The 25,317-nt window shown below is 42.0% G+C and overlaps 2 protein-coding genes across 2 annotated transcripts in view; both read left to right on the top strand.

Moving 5' to 3' along the window:
* Nucleotides 1-772, top strand: part of LOC127971109 (deleted in malignant brain tumors 1 protein-like) — a 58,455-nt gene extending 57,683 nt beyond the window's left edge. Inside the window, 3 exon segments of the mRNA XM_052573918.1 lie at nucleotides 73-264; nucleotides 363-461; nucleotides 714-772. Coding sequence (XP_052429878.1) covers nucleotides 73-264; nucleotides 363-461; nucleotides 714-772 — 350 coding nt within the window.
* Nucleotides 773-8,269: 7,497 nt separating this feature from the next.
* LOC127971116 (scavenger receptor cysteine-rich type 1 protein M130-like) overlaps nucleotides 8,270-25,317 on the top strand; it is a 40,344-nt gene continuing 23,296 nt past the window's right edge. The window contains exons 1-5 of the mRNA XM_052573931.1: nucleotides 8,270-8,300; nucleotides 8,343-8,405; nucleotides 8,600-8,662; nucleotides 12,021-12,185; nucleotides 17,338-17,452. Coding sequence (XP_052429891.1) covers nucleotides 8,270-8,300; nucleotides 8,343-8,405; nucleotides 8,600-8,662; nucleotides 12,021-12,185; nucleotides 17,338-17,452 — 437 coding nt within the window. The remainder of the gene's footprint in view (nucleotides 8,301-8,342; nucleotides 8,406-8,599; nucleotides 8,663-12,020; nucleotides 12,186-17,337; nucleotides 17,453-25,317) is intronic.

Genomic DNA, 25,317 nt, shown 5'->3' on the forward strand with positions numbered 1-25,317 from the left:
GAGGAATAATATTACTTTTTAGATCATTTTATATATTCGTGATTTTGAATGTGTTTGTGTCTGTTTTTTCAGATGTGTCAGTGTCCACCATTCCTGCCACAACATCATCAGTTTCTCCTCCAGTGCGATCAAAATCAGTCCCTTCTCCACAAACTCCTCCACCAGTGTCTCTCCCAGTGCTAGTGATTGTTCTGGGGGTTGTGCTCTTACTGCTCTTAGTGCCACTGCTTATACTGATTCAGCAGAACAGAGTGATGAGGAGAGGTAGGAGAGATCCAGAGACTGTCATATTGTGTCTTATTCAGTGTGTGATCAGTCATGTGTTGTGAACTGACAGCAAGTTTGTCTGTCTACACTCACAGCTCTCTCCGACTGGTACACAGGACTACACAGGACTCAGTCTCAAACTGAGCCAGTTTATGAGGAAATTTATCACAGACACAATCAATTTAGTAATAGAGGTGAGGCATCATGAAAGAATGTAACTGTAACTGTGTATTGATTCAAAGGGTCTTTACACAGTGCTTTCTTCTCTTCAATTGCTAGCTCATTACTAATTACCCTTACAATGTTAAAGTCAGCTTGGCACCTCATGCTTATATAAGGATCAGGTTGTTGATCTTAACTTTCAAAACAGCTTGCAAAAACCCTATAAAGATGACATTTTCAAAACAAACAAAAAAAGGTTTGATTGTTCTGCTCTCCTTTAACAGGCAGCCTCATCACTGAAGATACTGATGAGCTTCTCTCAGGTTTGAGAGATGATTTATAAACTGTGAAATTCAGAAATTTCAGGAAACTAATGACATTATATATTATTTTGATTTTGAAGAGAGGGTGAATGAGATATCTCCAGGAATCTATGAGGGTATCTTCACTGGTGGACCGATACCAGATTGTGAAACAGGTGCTGATGCTTTTCTGTACTGTAATTGTATTTCTTTCTCTGTAATTCTAATATTATATTACTGTACATGTGATGGCATTGGTTTCATGTTAAATTTGTAGATGACACACCAGAAGGATATTATGATGTCATTACTAGTGGACAGAACTATGGTACTGAAAAAGGTGGTTTTATTTTTACATAATTTTGCTCATGAATTTTTACACCCTATTATTTTTAAGTGAAGGCCAGTTCAGATAAAACAAATAATTATTTTCAGCTTAATGTTATATTTAAGCAACACATTCTCACCCCTATTCGTCACATACAGCCGTTTGGTCATTTCCCCCTCACGTCCATAAGCCTACGTTGAGGGTACCCCCTATTCATCGCTTGACAACGTAGAGAGGGGTCGTCCGTTATTTGAATGCAAATCCCTCATCTTTGGATTTTGACGAAACAGGGTTATCCATCTAGTAGTTTTCCTGCGCTGGAAAGTATGGTTTCAGGTGACTGATTTTATGCTGCAAATGTTTATTTTGCAGTAGCGTGCGGCGAAAATACTGTTATAATCATTCATTGGTGCAGTGACCATATATTTTCGTGGGGCAGAAACCGGTATGACAGCTTTTTAATATAATTTTGGTCTAATGTTACATTAAAATGACATATTTACAGGACTGAATATTTGCTGTATGCTTAAAACATGTCTTTTGCATTCAAATATCGGACGACCCCTCTCTATGTTGTCAAGCGACGAATATGGGGTACCCTCAACCTGGGCCGCATTAATGCACAGGCTTACCTGGGCTTAAGCCCAGGGCCCAGGGCTGGGGGAGGGTCCCGATGATGCCGGAAAATATTGTAATCAGATTTATAATTCGTTGGCTATCCCTTTAAAATTACGCTTTATCGCTTTGCTTTGAATGCACCTGCGGCGTTGCAAATCCTTCTCGAGAAGTGTCAGTCAAACCCTCTCACTCAATGAACCCTGCAGTCATCAGTCACACTGGGCATTATTTAATTGTCTGAAATCCAATACAATTCTTCATTGTCTGAAAGCATTCAGTTATTGGCCTGTATCGAACTCACGTGACTTACTTACGTTGAATTCTTTATAAGATAATTGCCGCCTATTCTAATGATGACAATAACTAATCTAATTGCTAATCTAATGTGACAGCAATGTCTCGTAAATATGAAAGTGGTTCACAAAAAAGAACAGGTTGGTTATATACTAGCAGGCTGGCAGCAGTAGCTAGATGTGAGAGTCTATCAAAATAATTAACTCCTTTTAAACTTAACGACTTAGTTGAGCTCCCAGTAGTTAGTTAGCCACCACACTATAGCTGTGGATTATAATAATTTTTATGTCTTGCAATGTTGATGCGAAAAATTCTGCATACATGTAATTAAATAGGCCTTATCATACTAGCATAATGATTTACATAAAGCACTCTTGTTACTAAAGACACAAGCAGAGGAGCAGGTAGTGAGGAGTGGATGGGTGTTAGGATCTGTGCCGGGAAGGTAGTGACCACACACACGCACAGTTGGGGTTTTGAGGACTTCGGAGACAATCCTTAGAGAGAAGATAGAAGAGGAGTCTTTGGAGGTTATCCTTGGAGAGAAGGTAAAGAGGAGTTAGTCCTAATAGTTAGCACACAGGAATGATCTTGTGGCAAACGTGACCGGACAATGACTGGGTGCGTGTGTGTGGCTTTTATGGTGCTGCGGTGGATGACTGGTGATGAGGATCAGGTGGTGATGGTTCAGTACTCAGGTGAGGGTGTGCGCTGTGATTGTGTGGTGGTGGAACCTGGCGTGTTTGTAACAGTACCCCCCTCCCCAGGGCCCGCTCCTGAGGGCCGGGGACCCCGACGACGTGGTGGGCGTCCTCTTCCCCTGGGAGCAGGTCGGTTGGGATGCATGGAGTGGAAGGTATCCAGCAAGGCGGGATCCAAGATATCGTTGCGTGGGACCCAGGAACGTTCCTCTGGACCGTATCCTTCCCAGTCCACTAAGTATTCCAGCTGCCCACCACGCCGCTGGGAATCCAGGATGTCCTTGACCGAGTAGGCTGTGCCGTCATCTAGGAGGAGAGGAGGGGGGGCTTCCATCCCGCCAGGTTCTGTGGAGGGAAGAACAGTAGGATGGGGAGGTTTCAGGAGTGAGACATAGAATGTGGGGTGAATCCGGTACTCAGGGGAAAACTGGAGTTTGTAGGTGACCGGATTGATCTGCTGGGTGATTGTGAATGGGCCAATGTATCGGGGACTGAGCTTGTGGCAAGGTAGACGCAGGCAGATGTCCCTGGTAGACAGCCAGACCTTCTGACCGGGTTGATACTGGGGGGCCTCAGACCGGTGAAGGTTGGCTGCCGTCCTGCGTCTGCGGAACGCCCGTTGCAGCTGGTGATGGGCCGCGTCCCAGACCCTCTCGCTCTCCCGCAACCAACAGTCGACAGCAGGAACATCAGAGGGCTCTCCAGACCAGGGTAATAGAGGTGGCTGGTAGCTGAGTACGCACTGGAAGGGTGTGAGTCCGGTGGTGGGTTGACGGAGGGAGTTCTGTGCGTACTCGGCCCACCCCAGGAATTGGTTCCAGGAGTTCTGGTGGCCGTGACAGAAGGTACAGAGGAAGCGTCCGATCTCCTGGACCTTTCTTTCCGTCTGCCCGTTGGATTGTGGGTGGTAGCCGGAGGACAGGCTGATGGCCACACCTAGGAGGGAGTGAAACGCTCTCTATACCCGGGAGATGAACTGGGGGCCCCGATCCGACACAATGCCCTCTGGGATGCCGAAGTACCTGAAGACATGGTTAAACATTAGTTCTGCCATTTCCATGGCAGTGGGGAGACCCTTCAGAGGAAGAAGATAACAAGCTTTAGATAATCTATCCACAATAATCAGAATACATGTGTTATTGTCAGAGGGTGGAAGGTCCGTAATGAAATCCACCCCTAGGTGTGACCACGGGCGATTGGGAACGGACAGAGGATGGAGTTTGCCAGATGGTAGATGGTGAGGACTCTTGGACATGGCGCAGCTGGTACATCCACTCACGTACCTTCTGACATCCGAGGCCATGTTGGGCCACCAGAAGCGTTCCCGTAGCAACGAGAGGGTTTCATTGACCCCCGGGTGACCAGTGCCAAGTGATGTATGGGTGGAGTGGATGAGTGGAGTGCGCCGTGTCCTGGGGACGTACTGGTGTCCTGGTGGGCAACCCGGCGGGGTGTTGTTAGGAGCTTCGGCTGGAGGTAGAGTCTCTGCTGACCAGGTGATAGGGGCGACTATGACTTTTTCCAGGAGGATGGGTTTGGGGTTCTCTGACCTTTCTTCGGGTGCATAACATCTGGACAGGGCATCAGCCTTTAAGTTTTTAGCCCCAGGGCGGTAGGAGATGGAGAACTGGAAGTGGGTGAAGAATAGCGCCCAGCGGGCTTGTCTGGGGTTGAGTCTCTTGGCTGCTCTAAGGTATTCCAGATTTTTGTGGTCAGTGAGAACCTGAAATGGTTGTTTGGCTCCCTCCAGCCAATGTCTCCACTCCTCCATGGCAAGCTTGATGGCAAGTAGCTCCTTATTCCCGAAGTCATAATTCACCTCCGCCGGGTTAAGTTTCCTGGAGAAGGCGGCACATGGGTGGAGGCGGCTGGGCGTCCCCTGCTGCTGAGAAAGGACCGCTCTCACTCCGGTGGTAAAGGCGTCCACTTCCGCAATGAATGGTAACTCGGGGTTTGGATGCACGAGGAGTGGGGCGGTCGTGAAGGCCAGCTTCAAGGCCTGGAAGGCTTCGGTGGCGGCAGGAGTCCATGACAGGGACTTGGGCTTCTGACGAAGGAGGTTGGTTAGCGGACTGGTGATAGTACTAAAATTCTGAATGAATCATCTATAAAAGTTGGCAAAGCCAAGGAATCGCTGCAGTTCCTTTATAGTGGTAGGAATGGGCCAGTCCCTGACGGCGCTTACCTTCCCCTCGTCCATCTGGATGCCACTGCAGTCGATGGTATATCCAAGGAACTGCACTGAGGGTTGCTGGAATGAACACTTCTCTGCTTTCAGGTAGAGCTAGTATTCCCCCAGGCGTTGCAGGACATCCGCAACGTGGCGTTGATGTTCTGCCTGGCTCCGGCAGTATATCAAGATGTCATCGATATAGACTAGGATGAACTGATGGAGGAAATCCCGGAGCACCTCATGTATGAAGTCCTGGAATACGGAGGGGTCGTTTACAAGCCCATACGGCATAACACAATACTCGTAGTGACCAGTAGGGGTGATGAAGGCGGTCTTCCACTCGCCCCCCTCACGTATCCGGATTAGGTTATACGCGCTGCAGAGGTCCAACTTGGTGAATACAGTGGCACCATGGAGATGTTCTAGGACCGCTGGGACGAGGGGAAGAGGATATCGGAACTTCTGAGTTATCTTGTTAAGGGCTCTATAAGCGATACATGGCCGTAAACCTCCATCCTTCTTGGCCACGAAGAAGAAACTGGAAGCAGCAGGGGAGGTAGATGGGGGGATGTATCCTTGAGCCAGCGCCTCCCTGATGTACTCCTCCATGGCCTTCTCCTCGGGAACGAAAACCGTAAACACAGGCCAATTCGTTCCCAAAATTATCGGATGCCGGAGGTGGGGACTAACCGCCACCTCTACACTATGCTTTTGTCCCCGGAATTGAATAATAATTGGGACAACCGGATACTCCACCACATACCCGTGTACGCACCGCACCTTAACCACGCGGCTTGTATCCAATGCCCCCGGTTGAATCAGGCTTTGATGGATTGAGGTTTGGTTACATCCTGAATCCACCAAGGCCGGATATGTACCTCCCTTGATACTCACAGGTATTTGGTACTCGCCAGCCTGACCGGGGGTGACCTGTGGGACGTCCGGGACCCGGATCATTGTCCTCACCTCCATCACTGGACACCTGTCCACGAAATGCTCCGGGTCCCCACAATGCCAACAGGCCAGCCCAGACCTGTAGAATTGTAGAATTGGCGCGGAGAGAGTGGAGAAACAGAAGCGCTGTCCCCTCCGGCAGCCATAAGCCCCGCCCCCCCTGGGCGGGGTCCTTGGATTCACGAAATGACCTTGGTCAATCCCGCCCTGCCCCCGGGGCGGGACACGAGGAGGGCCGGCTGGACGGGACCTAGGGAGACGGACAGGTCGAGATAGAGACGGGGAGGAGAGAGAGGGAGAGAGAGAGAGATGTTAATGGTACGCTGACCCCTGGGCACGCCACCATGTGGTCCTCTGCTAGATGGATGGCCGAGTCCAGTGACATGGGACGGTGGCACTGGACCCACTCATCTGCCTTCTTCGGTAGCCGAGCAATGAATTGCTTCAGCACCACGAGGTCGATGATGTGTTCCACGTCACTCCCCTCGGCCAGTAGCCACTTGCGGCAGGAGTCCTGGAGCTGCTGGGCCATCGCGAAGGGCCGACCGGATTCCCCCAGGTCCAGGGAACGGAAGCACTGGCGGTGCTGCTCTGGGGTCTGGCCGACCCGCTGAACAATGGCCTTCTTTGGGTCGTCGAAGACTAGGAGGTTCGCCACCGGTAGCTGTTGTGCGGCCACCTGGGACTCGCCCGAGAGCAGGGGGATGAGACAGACTGGCCATTGGTCGTGGGGCCAGCCGCACGCTTCCACTGATTTCTCGAACAGTTCTAGGAATACTTCTGAGTCATCTTGTGGTCCCATCTTGTGGAGGGGTAAGTGAGAGGGAACCGCGGGCGGTTCCCGTGGCCTCGGCGCGAACCTCCCTGTCGATTCAGCTCCGGAACCTCTCGCGGTCCTCCTGCTGGGCTTAAAGGATGGCGTGGAATCACCGCTCCTGATCCATTCTCAAGTCCAGCAGGGCCTGGTGTTGCTCCTGATGTAGGGCCACGAGGGATGAAATAACGTCCGCAAATGGCGTAGAGGAAGGACTCTGCATAGCGGCGGCACTCCTTTTTCCTTTCCCGGGTTTTGGCACCAGTGTAGTAAGTTCGTGGGAGGAAAGGAAGAGGACAAAGGGGCCGGCTGGACTGCTGATTAATTTATTAACTCAAAATAAAACTTAAACTTTATAAACACCAATGGTGCCTTTAACTCTGACATCAACAAAGAAACAATCGCACACTTCCGGTTTACTCATTCCGGTTCCGGTTCACGTCAGCTATCCATTTCTCTCTCGACTGCTTCTGTCTCTCCTGGCATTTTATACTCTCTCCGCGCCAATTACTGAAACAAGAAACAGGGGTTGATAGTTTTTGCCCAAACTACTCACTTACCGCGCGTCTCCTGATTCTCTCTCCCGCTGCAGACTTCGCTAAACCACGCCCCCCCGCCACAGGCTCCATTACCTTGTATCTTACATTATGGTCCCGTAGAAGCAGTTTTTGTAAAAAACAGGCTAACGATTGAGTCATAACCAGCAACTCTCTGTCGCACAGTAGAGAAATTACCGTATGGACAGGAGGAGAAGCTCACAGGCAATCTTTAACTGTCTATGAGGCTATCAGGGGGACATGGAGGCGTAAAGTCAAGGGAGATAATTAATCGGAATACTTACCAAAATTTGCTTCTGTTCACGCTTGCCTTCTCTGGACGATTAGAAGACTTACAGGTTGCTCACTTGACATCGACGTCATCAAGCTCAGTTTGAGTCTGCAAAGTACGCCCGACCCCCAGGAAGTGTGTGCTTCTAATTGATTTCACTTGTCTCCATTGAATCCAATGGGGTCACTGTGTCCATTTCTTTTACTGTCTATGGCTCAGAGACGCAAAACAATTCTGTGGACTTTGGAACCATTTTCGTAGGCAAAATACAACGAAACAGACGATTTGGTGTCTAAAATGTAAGTCACTTAACATTAAGTTCTTGTTTATTAAACTGTACGCTGATTTGTAATCATGCTAATATTTGGAGAAAAACGGCACTCTTTGTGTAATATTGGTTAACACAGATATTAAATTATATAAATATGAAATATATACAGGGGCATATTTGAATTCTGAGGCATTAAGACTAAATCACATGCACAAGTCTAACCTAATAGACTACGTGACGTAGTTCATGCGTGCACAGAATGGGTGTGTTTTTGTTTGTTTTTTGTAAAGTGAGATGCATATTCGTTAATATCAGATTGTTAAATCAACAATTACGATATCATAGACTACATATAACGCACACCCTACAGCACTGGCCCGATCGGGCAAGTGACCATTCCGTCTACTGACCCGAGCGTCATTCACACTAGCCTCGGGCAATCGGGCAGACCGTATTGTCGAGCCCTGGAAGGGCCCCTCAAGAGGTAAAGCCCAGGGGCCCCTCATAGTCTTAATGCGGCCCTGCCCTAAGCGTCGGCTTATGGACATGAGGGGGAAATGACCAAACGGCAGTATGTGACGAATAGGGGTGATGATTTAAGAGCTAATAATCTTGTATGTGTGTGTGTAGTGGACACACCAGAGAATTATGATGATGTCATCATTAATGGACAGTACTCTCAAGGTGCAAAAGGTGAGTCAAAAAACTTATTTTTAATCATCTACATTTGTTTCTTTGACATAATTAATGTTTGCACACTGTTTAATGAATCCCTATGGTTTTATCGGATGTAGTCTAACAATCTGTCATGAGGGGACAGGGGTCTATATGACACAATATCAAGGTGTTAAAAAAAATTAAATGATCTTTTCTGTACATGTGTAAAGAGGGAGATCAGGAGGAGTATGATGATGTGTGGAGTATCACTGAAGATGTGAAAACCCTGTTAGGTAACCCTTTAGTCTTTTGATTCCTACATTTATTAAATATATTAAGTATTATATATTAAGAATACAATTATTAATAAAATTGCCTGTCAAAAATTCAGACACTTCATTCACATCTATTTTAAGGCTAAAAACTTACAAAAATATATTTGTAATTTGCTGATTAAAAATAAGTTACTTTTGGAATTCTGATCATGGCATTATTTTTTTTTCTTTTTTAATGCAGACTATGATGATGTTGGGGAGGAGTCAAACGATAATGGAGGGGTCGTATGACTCAGTGGCCACACCCACTGCCTCTGTTTATTTGATTTATTTCAATTTCATTCTATTTCTTGATATTCTGACATATGCTACTTAAATATGGTCATGAACACAAACCTACACTGAAATTTTTTTTCATGTTCGGCACAAAATAGATTTATCTAAATCCAGAAATATTTTTTAAGTGTACTGATATTTTGAAGTTGAGTATACTTATATTTTATAAGTTGAGTTTATTCATCTCTTTCAGTAATTTCAAATTAACTATATTAAAACTTTTAGCTAAACTATTTTGAGTAGAATTTGCTCATATTAATTATGTGCAACCAGATAAATTTAATCATTTAAATTCTACATACTAAAATGTATTTTAATCCAATAGTTTTTTTTTAATCTCTTATTGTATCTTTCATTAATATTCAGACAAATAAAGCAAACCCAATAATTTCAACTCTAACTTTATTTTTCTGATCCAAGAGATCTTTTTTTATCTCCCAAACAAGAATGCCAATAATGTAACTCCGTAGTTCCCATTTCTAAGAGACCTGAATAATGGTACACCACACACAATGACGGTAACGATAATTGAATAGTGTTTGAGTATGAATGGGTCATTTTGAGTATAAAATTAACTCCAGATGTCACAAAAGAGTATGTTACTAAACATAACATCAAAAGCAACCATAAAACAGTGTAAATACAACTCAAAAACTGTGAAAAATGTAACATTTTTAATTATTCATGCCCCAGTGCATGATGGGAAATATGGGATCATAAATTTGATGTTTACTTAAAGAATCCTTGAGTTCCAACTTTAATTTCTACAAGCTTAAATTGAGTACTAACATAGAATTTACTTATTTTTTTATTCTTGCCTTAAAGGGTTGGTTCACCCAAAAATGAAAATTATGTCATTAATAACTTACCCTCATGTCGTTCCAAACCAGTAAGACCTCCATTAATCATCGGAACAGAGTTTAAGATATCTTAGATTTAGTCCGAGAGCTCTCAGTCCCTCCATTGAAACTGTGTGTACGGTATACTGTCCATGTCCAGAAAGGTAAGAAAAACATAATCAAAGTAGTCCATGTGACATCAGAGGGTCAGTTAGAATATTTTTAAGCATCGAAATACATTTTGGTCTAAAAATAGCAAAAACTATGACTTTATTCAGCATTGTCTTCTCTTCCGTGTCTGTTGTGAGAGAGTTCAAAACAAAGCAGTTTGTCATATCCGGTTCACGAACGAATCATTCGATGTGACCGGATCTTTTTGAACCAGTTCACCAAATCAACCTGAATCGTTTTAACCGGTCCGTGTCTCCAATACGCATTAATCCACAAATGACTTAAGCTGTTAACTTTTTTAATGGGGCTAACACTCCCTCTGAGTTCAAACAAACCAGTATCATGGAGTAATTCATTTACTCAAACAGTTCACTGACTGAACTGCTGTGAAGAGAGAACTGAAGATGAACACCAAGCCGAGCCAGATAATGAACAAAAGATTAACTCATTCTCGAGTCAAGATCCGGTTGCATCGGTTTTTTCGATCACCAGTAGTGATGGGAAGTTTTGTTCTTTTCCGCGAACCGATTCTTCCGGACATTTCGATTCAATAAACCGGTTCCATCTCCTCCGTGGGACTCGGAGACCTGAAACAGGAAGTTGGTCACCAGATAACACGGTAACCAGTTAAACCGTAACACCGGGAAGATTAGGCAAATAGACTGGTGACGTAGGTCTGTGTGCGTTTCTCAATACAAAGTACGCTGATTTCGGACTTGCATCCTCTGTAGTTCAGACTTTGTGGATTCGACTCGGGAGTGTGATGTCTGTGAGCACACAGGTCCGGTAATTCTGCAAACAGCAGCGTACTTGATAACATGTCAGCTCACCTTGACTATTGCAATTTTCCTCACTGTATATTTACAATAAAACGAAAAAGGATATGAAATAACACTGCCTTCTTTCATTTTCATTTAAACATAATAATAGCAGCAGAAATGTACTTAGTTCAGGGAAATGTGTATATATACAGTCATTACAAATGAAACTAAATATTATATCAATTGCCTCTTTTATTACCATCGACTGTGAGTGACGTCACTTCCCAATGCAAACATGCCCAATAAAATGGCCCCACCCCTGTCACTTGATTGACAGGTTTCCGTGTAAACGTTGGAAATTCAAATGCAAAAAGGAATTGCGATTCCATTTGAGTTTTGGCAGTTTACATGTGCAGTGCAGAGAGAGTGAAAAGGCAAATGTGGTAATTAATATTGCTATTTAAATATGACAGGCTCATAGCTCACAAGATATGGGAAACAAAATTGCAAACAGACTTTGCATTTCCATTTTAAATTTGGCAGACTATGTGCGTTCGCTTAAACGAAAATGCAAACGGTAATGCGCGATTTGCATTTGCGTTTGGATTATGTCACATTTTATGCGTCCACAAATTGAAAATGAAATTGCAAATACAATTTGCAATTCCTTTTGAATAATGTCCGGAATATCATTCCATACTTATTAGCTAGATTTGCTAGTAGATGATAGAACAATACTCACACCAAAGTTGTTGACGTAACTTAGGTGAAGTTCTTGTTAAGATGAAAAATCATCTTCTCCCCTTGTCAATTTGAAAGCTCTACGGAAACAGCAACATATTCCGGACAGCACCAGATTTAAATAAGCCCCATGAGGAAAAACATTTTGTAAAAGAGCAGAGCTAAACTGTCCAAATTTAAAATAGTTGAAACTTGAAGGGTTCCAGGGAGGGAGGGAGGGAGGGAGGACTTGATGTGGTGCATGAATAGCCATTCAAAGAACTTCATGAGAATGGTGGTAAGTGCAACAGGATGGTAGTCATTGAAGCAGGATGGAGATGGCTTCTTTGGGACTGGAATGATGGTGGTAGCTTGAAGCATGTGGAGACAACAGCCTGACTAAGCGAGATGTTGAAAATGTCTGTGAAGACATCGGTGAGTTCCATTGCACAGTCTCTCATTACGAGCCCAGGAATGTTGTCAGGACCCAGAGTTTTATGTGTGTTTATCCTGCTGAAGGATCTCCTCACACGGTCTGGGCATAAGCAGGTGGTGACGGAGCTCTTGTGGGGGACACCGTCGGGGACAGCATCATCACCTGGTCACCGGGAGGAGGTGGAGTCTTCTGTGCCGTGGTGCTGTTTTGTGCTTCAAAGCAAATGAAGAAGGCATTCAGCTCGTTCAGCGGGGAGATGGTGCTGTCACAGGTCCGAGGTGGGGGCTTGTAGTCCGTAATGGTCTGTATCCCCTGCCACAGGCTCTGAGAGTCTCTGCTGTCACTGAAGTGATGGGCTATTATCCCGACACACTTGGTGATGCATGCAGAGACAATCTCAGAGTACTCTTGAGGTCTGTGGTGTTATTATATGTGGCCACCTCCTTAAACATATTCCAGTCAGTGGTGTCAAAACAGTTTTAAAGAGCCTCTGACGACCCTTCCAGCCAAACTTGGACATGAACACCAGAACACCGCAAGTACTGAATTGGGCTCTTTCACATCTTTTTGTTTGTTCAAACTGCGATTTGTATTTGTTCGTTCAGGTGCACGAGGGATTTCGAGGAGAACTTCACAGAAGAGAGCTCGGTTCAGTGTCGCTGTCCGTGATATTCGGCTCTCGATCTCTCTTGTGCGCACCGAACACAGCGCGCGAGTAACCGGCTACTCTGTTCAGCTTTTCCGCGTCTTGTGTTTGGATGATTTAATGTTTAAATCGACAAGCGGTAAGGCATAAAAACACGTGAAAAAGATAAGATAAGAGTCTCACGTTAACGCAGCACGTTAACGCCGATAACCCCTTATGAAACAAAAATATATTGCAGTATATTGGAAAATATCATGTAATATATTAGGCATATATTCTTATATATATTTATTTTTTCCAATATATTGCAATATATTGAAAGCGGCAATCATTTGTATATTTAATGTATTCAAATATATAATATATTAGAAAATAAAAAGGGAAAATAATATATTACAATATATCACAATATATTTTAAGAAATATATTGGTAAATATATTTTCCTTTCATACGGGACGGCCCACCACTATATATTATATTATATTATATTATATTATATTATATTATATTATATTATATTATATTATATTATATTATATTCAACCTTGTGACTACACAGTGGAATCTGCCTCTGGTCTAGTTATAGCTACCTCTCCAGTGAATATCTCCTCAGATCTCCTTCCAAGAATACTCCTAAGTCTTAACTGAGGTGTGTGCCCCATCACCCCTGTTGGCCTTCCAGTTCTCCTGTAAGAGATAAGAGATTGCAAATCATGCAATCCATCTCTAAGTAACGATCACCCTTATGGATCTGCTCACCTGTTGATCTTCCCTTCATTCTCGTAGCTCTCTTGCTTCAATAACTCATACCAGTTCATTTTTTTTTCCTTTGCAGTTTTATGCCACAGTACTTCTCCTTCATTTAGAATGGGGGAAAAAAGAGATGGAGATGTGACTTGAATCTGATACATAAATAATTTGTCCTTGTGTTACTGATTCAGTAGAGATGTGATGAGTTTACATTTATTTATTTTGGCAGATGCTTTTGTCCAAAGTAACTGCAGAATCCATTCAACTGTATATTTTAGGACATGGAGGTGGAACAGAGGAGGTTCAGGGGGAGGGATGCAGGGCTAGAGACTGGAGTCCCCCAGGGGCGGAGCAAAAGACCACCACAACCATGTGGTCAGGGCGGAAGCCCCCCAGGGTGGAGCAGAAGACCACCACATCCGTGTGGTCAAGGCGGAAGCCCTCCAGGGCAGAGCAGAAGACCACCACAACCGTCTGGTCAGGGTGGAAGCCCCCCAGGGCCGAGCAGAAAGCTGTGCAGCCAGACCAGCGGGAGGACGAAACTTTGGTAATCCCATGGTGTTTCTACTGGACTCCCAAAGATCGGTGCTGACCTGACTCTGCTCATGAAGATTGTTGGTGACTTGCATTTGTTCATGAAGGTCCCCGGTGACTTGACTCAGTCCTTGAAGGTCATCGGCGACTTGACTCAGTACTTGAAGATCACCAGTGATTTGACCCGACTCTGGAAGGTCAGTGGTGACTTGACCCGACTCTGGAAGGTCAGTGGTGACTAGCCCTGACTCTGGAGGGTCAGCGGTGACTAGCCCTGACTCTGGAGGGTCAGCGGTGACTAGCCCTGACTCTGGAGGGTCAGCGGTGACTAGCCCTGACTCTGGAGGGTCAGCGGTGACTAGCCCTGACTCTGGAGGGTCAGCGGTGACTAGCCCTGACTCTGGAGGGACAGCAGTGACACTGGAACCTGACTCGACTCTGGAGGGCCGACTGGAACCTGACTCGACTCTGGAGGGCCGACTGGAACCTGACTCGGCTCTGGAGGGCCGACTGGAACCTGACTCGGCTCTGGAGGGCCGACTGGAACCTGACTCGACTCTGGAGGGCCGACTGGAACCTGACTCGACTCTGGAGGGCCGACTGGAACCTGACTCGACTCTGGGGGGGGCAACTGGCACCTGACTCGACTCTGGAAAGTTCACTGGAGCCTGACTCGACTCCGGAGGGTCAGCTGTGACTGCAATCCCGTGCAGTGGCGCTGGGCAAGCAGCCATCTTGTGCCATGACTCTGGACAGGCGGCCATATTGTGCTGTGGCGCTGGACCGGTGGCCAACTTGGGCATTGGCGCTGGGTTAGCGGCCATCTTGTGCTGTGGTGCTGGGCTGACAGCCATCTTGTGCAGCGGCACTGGATTAGCGGCCATCTTGGACCGTGGCTCTGGACCGGTGGCCACCTTGGGCATCGGCGCTGGGTTAGCGGCCATCTTGTGCTGTGGTACTGGGCTGGTGACCACCTGGTGTTGTGGCGCTGGGCTGGCGCCCATCTTGGGCTGTGGCGCTGGACCGGTGGCCATTTTGGGCAGTGGCGCTGGACCGGCGGCCATCACACCGGAAGAGACAGGAGTGGCTGGGGCATCCCACGGAAGCCTATGCTGCAAATAATATACAAACTCCCAGAATTCCAGTGTCTCTAAATGTGCCATATCCTCCTGAGACACTGGATCATCCAGCCCGCTATTGAAATAGTCCTTTAGGTCCGCATTGTTGTAACCCATACCCTCGGCCAGGGACCAGAAGACCTGTGCCAGGGCACCTACTTCATTGCCCTCTTGGCGGAGGGCGGTCAACAGAAGATACTTTGTTCTAAGCCCTGCCATCTTGGCTGGGGAAGGGGAAAACGACATATCGCTGGTTCTTGCTGTGACAGAGTCCTTCTGTCACGATCGGTGATACAGGAAACCACGGAGAGAGAACCAATTGCTGGTATGTATTTATTAAAGGGGCAATCCAAAGAATAAACAGTCCAGGCAGGGGTCGATATCCAACAAATCAAAACATAAACAAAACACGAAGACAAGGCAAGGCAAGGGCACGACTAGAAGACGGACATGAATTAACATTCAACAAGCAATCCGTGACACATACTAAGACAGACCAGGTATAAATGCACAAGGAGAGACAAACGCTAATGGGAAATTGGCCGAGTGAAATAATTGATAACTAGTGACAGCTGGGTGCACTGATTAGGCAGGGACGTGAGGAATGTGATTAATGAAGTGACAGACACCGTGGGGAAAGGCAGACATCTAGTGGAAACCCAGGGAACACAACCCAGACACTGTGACAGCTGTATGTTTAACACATTGTGGCTGCTATTAAATGTTCAGTATTAATGTGAAATCTTGAAGCTAAATGGATTTGTGAAAGAGTAATTCAATATTAAATAATTCAGTTATCATATTAAATTAGAAAAGGGGAGACCAAGTGGATAGCAGACCCCAAAGATATCTGGTTATTAAAATCTTCAATTGAGCCACAGATGATACATGAGACCCTAGTGCTGAGATTTCTTTTAGTCGATTTGTCCTTGAGAGAAACATTGATGCACAAACGTCTCTCAGACATCAACACCAACATCACAGTGATGATATCTTTAAAACCGGTCTTTTCAGATGTTCACATTTATATTTCACCCCTTTCACCCTGTCTCTGTTTACATACAATATAACCGACCTGTCCGCTAAAAACACACATCTTAAAACTGGATATTTTCCCCTCAAGCCTTGTTTAATGAAATTCTCTTTACTTATTGAAAACTGTTGAGCTTTTGACCAGCTGTTGAAGAACTGCTGAGAATTAGCTTGGTTACTCAGGAAATCATCAGACAAAATGACTGAAGTCATGTTGTACTAGAACAATTCTGGACATTTACTTTTCTGTTTTACTTTTCTGTCCAGCTTTGTATAGAGTTTAGCCGTCTGTGTTTTAACTTAAATATGTCCCTGAAAAATAAAAGCCAATGTAATGCTTTAGTTGATAATTAAATCTCTGGTTAAATCAAAAACAATAGCTTGTTTTGTATTTACCCTTTTAGATTCAAAACTGAAACCACTGATTATTATTATTATTATTATTATTATTATTATTATTATTATTATTTGAAACCTTGACTTAAAGTATTATAAATCTATGCATTTGATAAACGCTCTTGGATAGAGTTGAATGCTTTTCAGAAACTGTAGCCAAGGAGAGCATGAAATGTCTCAGCTTTCCAGGGTATTTCTTTATTCTTTTTTTATCTGAAGTGTTTGCCACAGAAGCATTCAGTGAAGCAAGCCTAATATAACCACACTGCTTATAACAAGAACATTTGCAAAGGTAAAACCAACATGGAAGCAATCAGCACTGAACCGTAAAGGAAGTGTATTTTCCCATTCTTTGATAATGTCTAGCATCACATACAGCACAAAGCGTAGAAGTCTGAAGCAGAGCATTACTTCCTGAAGGCAATAGATCTGGATCCTGCGAAAGGAAACTGCTATATGCATCACAGTACAATCTGATTTCCTTTCTTATTGATTTGATTCCTGTCTAATTTGTTAAATAAAGTGCTCAATTGCACTTGACATTTTATTTGATAGTGTCTTTAAATATTCCATCATTTATTTATTTTATTTCTGAATACATTTAATTGTTATTTATTTTAGATTATTATTATTTTACATTTTATATTGATTTTATGTAAATAATGTATATACATTTATAATTTATAATTCTATTGAAATTATTATATATTGTAAGTTATTATGATTATTAAAAATTACGATTAAGATTATTTTAATATACAGATATACTGATTTTATATACTGTGGTTCACTATGCCTGATTCCACTCTCTCTTTCTTTGTCTCTGTGTGTTTTTGGATGCTTGTTCTTCACTGATCTCTGACTGTTTGACCTGAGGCCTTCTGGTCTGCTGTGTGTGAGTGTTTGTAGTTTTCAATCCTGTGAGCTCCTCTGTGTTTGTTTTTGTCTGTCAGGTCAGTTTCTGTTGGAAGAGACTCGTCTGGGAGAGGCAGCAGTGATGGCTCAGAAAGCTGCAGAGCTGGACAGTTCTGAGTTTGACGTGGTGTTCAGCGCTGCTCATATGCTCAGGTGTGTGTGTGCGCCTCTCTCTCTCTTTCTCTCTCTCTCTCTCTCTCTCTCTGTCAAAAACTCACACAGCTATATCTGCACAGTTTTGTTTCAGGCGATTTGCAGGTGGACTCCACTTGTTTCATCATCAACATCCATAGCCACTTGCTAAATAAATACATAGACATATAGATTTCATATCATTGAACACTTGTTGTTGCTGCTGTGTTTGTCCACAGACAGTCTGAATGAGGCAGCTGAAATGTATTATGGGAAGGCAGCAGATTTAAGACCTGATGTAAGCACGTGCTTTAGTCATTCTATCAGATGTTATAACGTTACCTAGCAGAAATTATTCTTTTACATGCGTTATGTAAAAACAAACTTCTCATATGATATGTTCTTTAAGATTAAAGTCTTCCATCATACTTGTTGCCTCTGCTGTTTTAGTATGCCAGTTTTGTTTATTTTTCTATTTTTTAATCCTAATGAACCTTTAATTAAACCTTTAGTCATCCTCATGCTGATTAACTGTCTCTTGATTTCCAGCATCCAGCAGCTCTGATGAATCTCAGGACGATCCTTCAAGCTGAGAGAAACTTCCTCCATTTGCTGCAGCTCAAACCAGACCTCATCACTTAGTCCAACCTCCACAAACTCTGTCAAGGAGAAACAGGGTCTACGAGCCTCCGGGACGTGATCTGCTGCTGGCACATCTGCTGATTATTTCATCTTTGGACGTCTGATCTGATTTTTGAGCTGGAATTTTCTGCTGATTCAGTGCTTATGGACAGATGTTGGTGGAACTGGTAAAAACTAGTCTGGAGTTAGAGAATAAAGATGGAGCATCTGTGAAGTTCTGCTTTGGAAAGTAAAGAGTCTTAAATGTGTAAAAGAATAGTAAATTGCACAAACAGAAGAAATAGTGTTTGTAACATGCTGGATTGTATTCTTCTGAAAGCGCTGATCATGTTGTATTTAGGTGATATTTTTTTCCTCAACGGAAGTGTCTTTTATATTATAATTACGTTCAAAAGGGTTGAGATTGTCATTATGCTGATAATTAATATGCCTCCTGTTAATTTATTGTTGATGAATGAAAAGTTTTTAACCTCTTAACCTGCGCCCCTATTTTTGAGCATTTTCTGAAAAACGACATACCCAAATAAATATGTCTGTAGCTCTTGAACCCTATGGTGTCAATTTATAAATCTGGTTTTGTCTGAAACTAGACATTTAAACCTTTATTACTCTGAAGTCATAATAACTCAGAATTAGTATAGTAATAGAGTAAAACAAGGTAAAACGTACATGAAAGTGACTCACGATACGTTTGAATGAAATTCACTAAGGGAAAATGGATGGGACTTGGGGATGCCAAATGCCTAAACATACCATAAACATAAAGCTGAATGTCTGACCATGTTTTGATTCAAATTTGAAGATAATACTCCCAAAAATGTAGTTTCTGTAAGCTTTTATTTGTAAGAAAGTCTAGGCGTCCTTTCAAAAAAGCTATTTGGGGACTCCAAATGGACACCTTATAATCAAAGCTGAAATAAAAAAAATTGGTAAAAACCTGCAGAAAGTACATTTTTATGGTATTTTATTTAAATATAAGCTTTGGAAAAGTAATTTAGATCTTTTATTTCAAGAAAAGTCTAGGAATCCTTTCAAAAAGGCTATTTAGAGACTCCTGTTACTTCATAAACTACATATGAATATCAGTTCAGAACTCATCTACCCATGAAACCACACACAAAAACAAAACTATTTCAGAACATTTGAACGAAACTCTTTATTTTGAACAATTCTAATAATGAAAACATATTTGATCAGTGATCATTTTAGAGCAAATAAACAAAACCTGTAAAATACAAATTTATCTATTTTACATTTTACATTTTGTAATAGTATTTTTTTTTCTCTGCTAATTATTAAGCATTTCAAGTAACTGAAAAACTAAAAGAAACTATTTACAGTATTTACAGTGTAGGAAGACACTCAAGGCAGTCACCAAAAAGCTTTGTTCTCTGACAAACAGGATACGAAAGTCACTGAAACACAGGAAAGGGAGAAAGAGTGTGTAAACCAATCAAATCAAACTTGCAACAATGTCACATGTTGTATACACACACATAAACATACATACCCAATGTTTGTAAACATGCACAAACACACACTCAATACTCATGCATATGCACAAACAAACAAAGAAACACACACACACACGCGCGCGCGCGCACGCACTCAATATACATACGCACGCACAAACAAGCATAAATAAATCATGTAGCCCCTCATATTTTCCCTCTCCGTTGTGATTTTTATAATCTAATACAGCTAACATGAATCAAACGCTGCAAACACAAGATAAACATATATAAGCATTGAAGAGAATGGCGTTGAAACTCGTTGAAATTTAAATAAAATAGTGTAAACTTTTGGTTGTATCTGTGCACTCTGAAATAAATCTTTTATTGCTAGCTGAACTTTCAGTTCCTTTAGATCTTCCACAAGTTGAGCTCGTTCCTCACTATATGCTTGACATTGAACAAGCACATGCTCCACTGTTTCTTCCACCCCACAATGGATGCACCCATCTGTCTCACTTTTACCTAACATGTGTAAATAATAATTTAATCTGGTGTGCCCAATGCGTATCCTCGAGATAATTGTATCATCTCTTCTGGATCCATATTTTCTCCTTTCACTCCCCACTGTATCCTGAATATTGTACAGATGTCTTCCTTTTAACTCTTTAACGCTTTTCTTACAATGCACTTAGCTTCAGCTTTGCTTAATCTCTATGTCGACTTCATCCTTTTTTAATCCCGTCTTTGCCAGTTTGCCCACTATCTCATTTCCCTCAACTCCAACATGAGCTGGTACCCATAAAAATGATATATTTTTGTCTAGTGGATTTATTCTGTACAAAATCTGTAATATATCGTATAAGATATCTTGTCTAGCATCTGACATTCCACTCTTAAATATGAATCAGAGCATATGACTGTATCCTTAATATTAGATTCTTCTACCCATATCATTGCTATGAATATTGCCATAAGTTCTGTTGTAAATACTGATATATCTTTAGACAGCCTTTTAACAGTACTTTGTTCAATATGAGGTATATATTGCTGCTGCTGTATAACCAGATTGAGGATTTTTAGACCCATCAGTAAATATCTGAACTCTATTGTTATAGTTCTGATTCAAATAATTTACCACTGCTATATTCATAGATACACACCTTCCCTTTTCATTCTTTATGATGTTTAATTGTAGGTCCACTAAAGGCATTTTGTACATCCAAGGGGGTACACTTGGTATAATTACCGTATGATTCATGACTATACCATCTATTCCAATATCTTTGCCAACTTTATCAGCATTCCATCCAAAACTATTAAAACTTGCATATTCATGCTCCCAACTTTCTTTTACCACATCTTTTACTGGATGAGCATCTGCATGTCCCTTTACGGAGCACCAATACGCCATTTTCAGCTTAATTCTCCTAATTTCTAAAGGCATTTCTGCCATTTCAACCTGCAAAGCAGAGATTGGAGATGTTATAAATGCCCCACATGCTATTCTCAGTGCTTGGGATTGTACTCCATTTACTTTCTTTAGTATGGAAGGTGCTGCTGAACTGTATACTATGCCACCATAATCAATAATTGGCCTTATCATTGCACAGTAAATTCTCTTTAAGGAATACCGATTTGCCCCCCAATCTACTCCTGCAAGACACCTGAGAACATTAACTCCCTTTTTAAATTTTTCAACCCCTTTCTTGATGTGTGACGCAAAAGTAAGTCTAGAATCCATCCAGATCCCAAGGAACCTAACTTCTGAGACCTGTTCTAATACCTTATCATATAACTTAAGTTTAGTACTTGGTAATTTCTTTTTCTTAGAAAAGCATATTACTTTTGTTTTTTCAACAGACATTCTAAAGCTCCAGTTATTAGCCCATTTTTCCACTTCTATGATGGCTTTCTGCATACAGCTTTCCACATATGTCACATTTCTACCCCGTTTCCACAGTGCTATTTAACAGAAAATCCATTATCCAATTATACATTTTCCCTTTAATGCCCATCTTTTCTAATTTAATTAAAAGTCCCTCTCTCCATAACATGTCGTAAGCCTTTTCAACATCAAAAAATACTCCAACTAATACTTCTTTATTTACCATTGCCTTTCTGATTCCCGATTCTAAGCATATAACTGAATCCATGGTATTTCGTCCTTTTCTAAATCCGCTTTGATATTGGCACAAAAGATTTTCCTTTTCTATAACATAATTTAATCTGCCTATTACCATTCTTTCCATTAATTTACACATATTTGATGTTAATGCAATCGGTCTATAACTAGATGCTAACGAATGATTCTTCCCAGGTTTTGCAATTGGAAAGATTACACCATGTTTCCATGAAGAGGGAAGTTTACCTATTTCCCATATCTTATTGAAAAGTAGTAAGACAAAATTCAGGGACACATCTGAAAGATGTTTTATCATTTCATAACATATATCGTCCTTCCCTGGAGATGTATGCCTGACCCCTTGTAGTACCCGTTTCAACTCATAGATGGTAAACCCTTCATCCATTACATCACCCTCAAGCACTCTTTGAACCATTGTATTGGGATTTTCACTCATGATTTGCTCTCTATACTTTCTCATCTCATCTGATATGTTACTATCACTGTGAACCTTTACAAAAGCTTCTACTAACTCCTCTGCCTTTTCTTCATTAGATGTAATATATTTATCATCTTTGATTAACGTTGGGACACCTTTATACATTTGAATCCCTCCCATCTTTCTTATCATATTCCACATTTCACTTATATCTGTACTCTCACCTATTTCATCACAAAAAGTCCTCCAATACTTCCTTTTATTCACCCTTATTACTCTTCTTACATCTGCCTGGGCTCTCTTATATGCTATTAAGTCATCAAATAAATATGTTTTTTTTTTTCACTTTTCTTAACGCTTTATTTCTCATTTTAATTACTTCACTACAATCGTCTGTCCACCAAGGTACTGCCTTTTTTTCCCCTGATACCTTTATTTTTTCCTATTACCTAATTAGCTATTACAAAGAATATAATTTATTTCCTTATTCAGTTCCTCTATGTCTCCTAAGTTTACTTTCATACCTGCCATTTTACTTTCACATATTTCTTTGAACTCTTCCCAATTTGCTTTTTTAAATCTCCACCTTTGAATGTTCTCTTCAAGACATTCCTCTACTTCAATCCCAATACTACATTTAATAGGATAATGGTCACTACCCATACTACTTTGCTCACATACTTCCCATTTACATTTTCTTGCTAATCCACTAGATACAATTGTTAGATCTAATACTGAATGCCTTCCTCTGACTACATCCATCCTTGTAACACTACCATCATTCAGACATACAAGATCATTTTCATCTAAAATTTCTTCCACCACTTTCCCATTTGGATCATTATTTGTGCTTCTCCATAAGGTACTATGTGCATTAAAGTCACCACACCACACTACCCTACAGTTCCCATCACCTCCTATATCTTTGTACAACTCTTTATTTAGACTTTTACATGGATTGTAGAAATTAATTATCCTAATATTTTGACTTTCAGCTTTCACTTCTACCACCACTGCCTCAAGTTCTTCAATAACATTTACCTCCCGAAAGGCCACATCTTGCTTTATAAAAGTTATCACACCTCCACCAGTTCCTTTATTTCTATCTTTACGCACAACAGAATATCCCTGAACCACAAAACTCAAGTTAGGTTTTAACCATGTCTCCTGTACACATATTATATTAAAATCCTCAACATATTTTTTAAATTCCTGTCCATTAGATATAAGGCTTCTTGCATTCCACTGCAAGACAATCACTACCATTAAGCCCCTCCATGCTCTGTCTGTGTGTTATTGGTACGCACATTTAATTTCTCATTTACCTGTTCTACCATTACCCCATCAATACTTAGATATTTGTCTGCTGCTCTAATTATGATTTTAATTCTCTCAGTCCTACTTTCTGTCTGAGCCGAACAATTCACTACTTCAGCAATGAAAGTGAGAAAAGCCAGCCTGTCTTCAATTAACACACATTCCTTCTGCTTTCCCACTTTTGTATTCTCTTCCCTTATCTTTGGCAGAACTGCTATCTTTTCAACTGCTTTTTCTGTATCCTTAACTCGTTTAATAGCCTCTGCATATGTTATTCCTTCCACTACCTTGACATTCTGTACCATAGCAGCACTTTTCCTCACTTGACATCCTCCATATCCTGCACTGTGATCTCCCCCACAATTACAGCACTTAGGTTTTACACCTTCTTCACATCCCCCATATTCATGTTCTCCCCCACATCTCGCACAACGTTGCTTACCTCTACACACCGCAGCCACATGCCCATACTTCTGGCACTTAAAACATCTCAACGGAGGAGGGATAAACAGTCTTACCACATAACTCATTGCTCCAAGGAATACTCTACTTGGCATTTTCTCCTCATCAAAACGTAGCATTACCGAAAGGCTATCCAGTCTCTCTTTATTCAGAGTGTATTTCAACCTCCTCGCTTCTAAAACCGTTGCTCCTGAGATGTTTCTCTTTATAACATCCACTGAAATATCGGTGGGAATACCTGAGATAACTCCTTGTATCCATTTCTTTCCTTCCACGACACTGCACGTCACTTTTTGCCCAACTAATGTTTTAATCCCCACAGCAGCCTTCTGTTGCTTACTATCTTTACAAAAAACAATCATTTTTCCATCTCGCAAAATTTTAGCACCTTCAATTATACCGATCGTTTCTTTCAGTGCCTTGGTAAGTTTCAATGGATTCATTTGATTTACTGCCTCAGAACTAAATTTCACCAATACCTTGTACTCCTCCTTACTTCTTCTACTTTGACTATCTTCTCCCTCGTTTTCAGTACCTGACGTTTGGCTCCAATCTTTCTTCCTTTTCCTCTTTTCCACTACAGTCCACTTTCTATTTTTATTTACTTTATTTCTCCCGCCATCAATCTCTTCCTCCATGTCTAGATCACTTCCTGCCACCCCACTTCCTTCCATCCTAGCTTCAGTCAAACCCAGTGTTGCCAACCGCCAATTCCGCGTTGCGACACATACTAAAGTTTTGCGCACGGAGATTCTTCAAACTGATTACGTAACGGTGGAAACTGTGAATCGCTGTAAACGTCCTTATGGTTGGCTAACACTTCCATTGATCAAAACTGTGCTGGCTAGACATTGGCTAGCTTACAATAGCCAAACACGAGGTGTGGCGATTGACACCTCGCTAAACCAGTCAGTGACCCCTGGAGTGTTCTGGGCTATAACATCGCCTGTGATTGAAGGAAAGAGACGAGGGAGGGTTCATTTTACTCGGAAGAGACCATTCTATGAGAAGAGAGCTTGAATACGATTTAGAATCGATATTTCTTTGAAAATGGACGCTATCTACAACTATAACTCAAATCGCGCATGTAAACAAAGGAGGGTCTTTCGTTTTTTCCCCTATTTATTTGTTGTTTTGGATTAAAAAGTGGGATGCATCTTGAAGAGTGGACCCTTAACTTGAAATGTGTGCTGGTGTTTCTTGGAATAGTCCGAGCTGACCCAGAACTATAGGCGATGAAACGTAAGTATTGCCGCGCAATTTGTACAAGTTTAAATGACCGGTCCTTCAGTATTTATGTTAACCATTTCCTCTCTGCTGTATTGATTTAAAAAAAAAAAAAAAAAAAAACAAGCTCAGAACGTGGATATTGAGTGTTTTAGCTTTCAAATGATATATAGTTTATGATAGTTATTGAATATTTTTCTAAAACAAAGGTTATTAAATTGAC

This window comes from Carassius gibelio, chromosome A4 (assembly GCF_023724105.1).
Source record: "Carassius gibelio isolate Cgi1373 ecotype wild population from Czech Republic chromosome A4, carGib1.2-hapl.c, whole genome shotgun sequence".
NCBI classification, from domain to species: Eukaryota; Metazoa; Chordata; class Actinopteri; order Cypriniformes; family Cyprinidae; genus Carassius; species Carassius gibelio.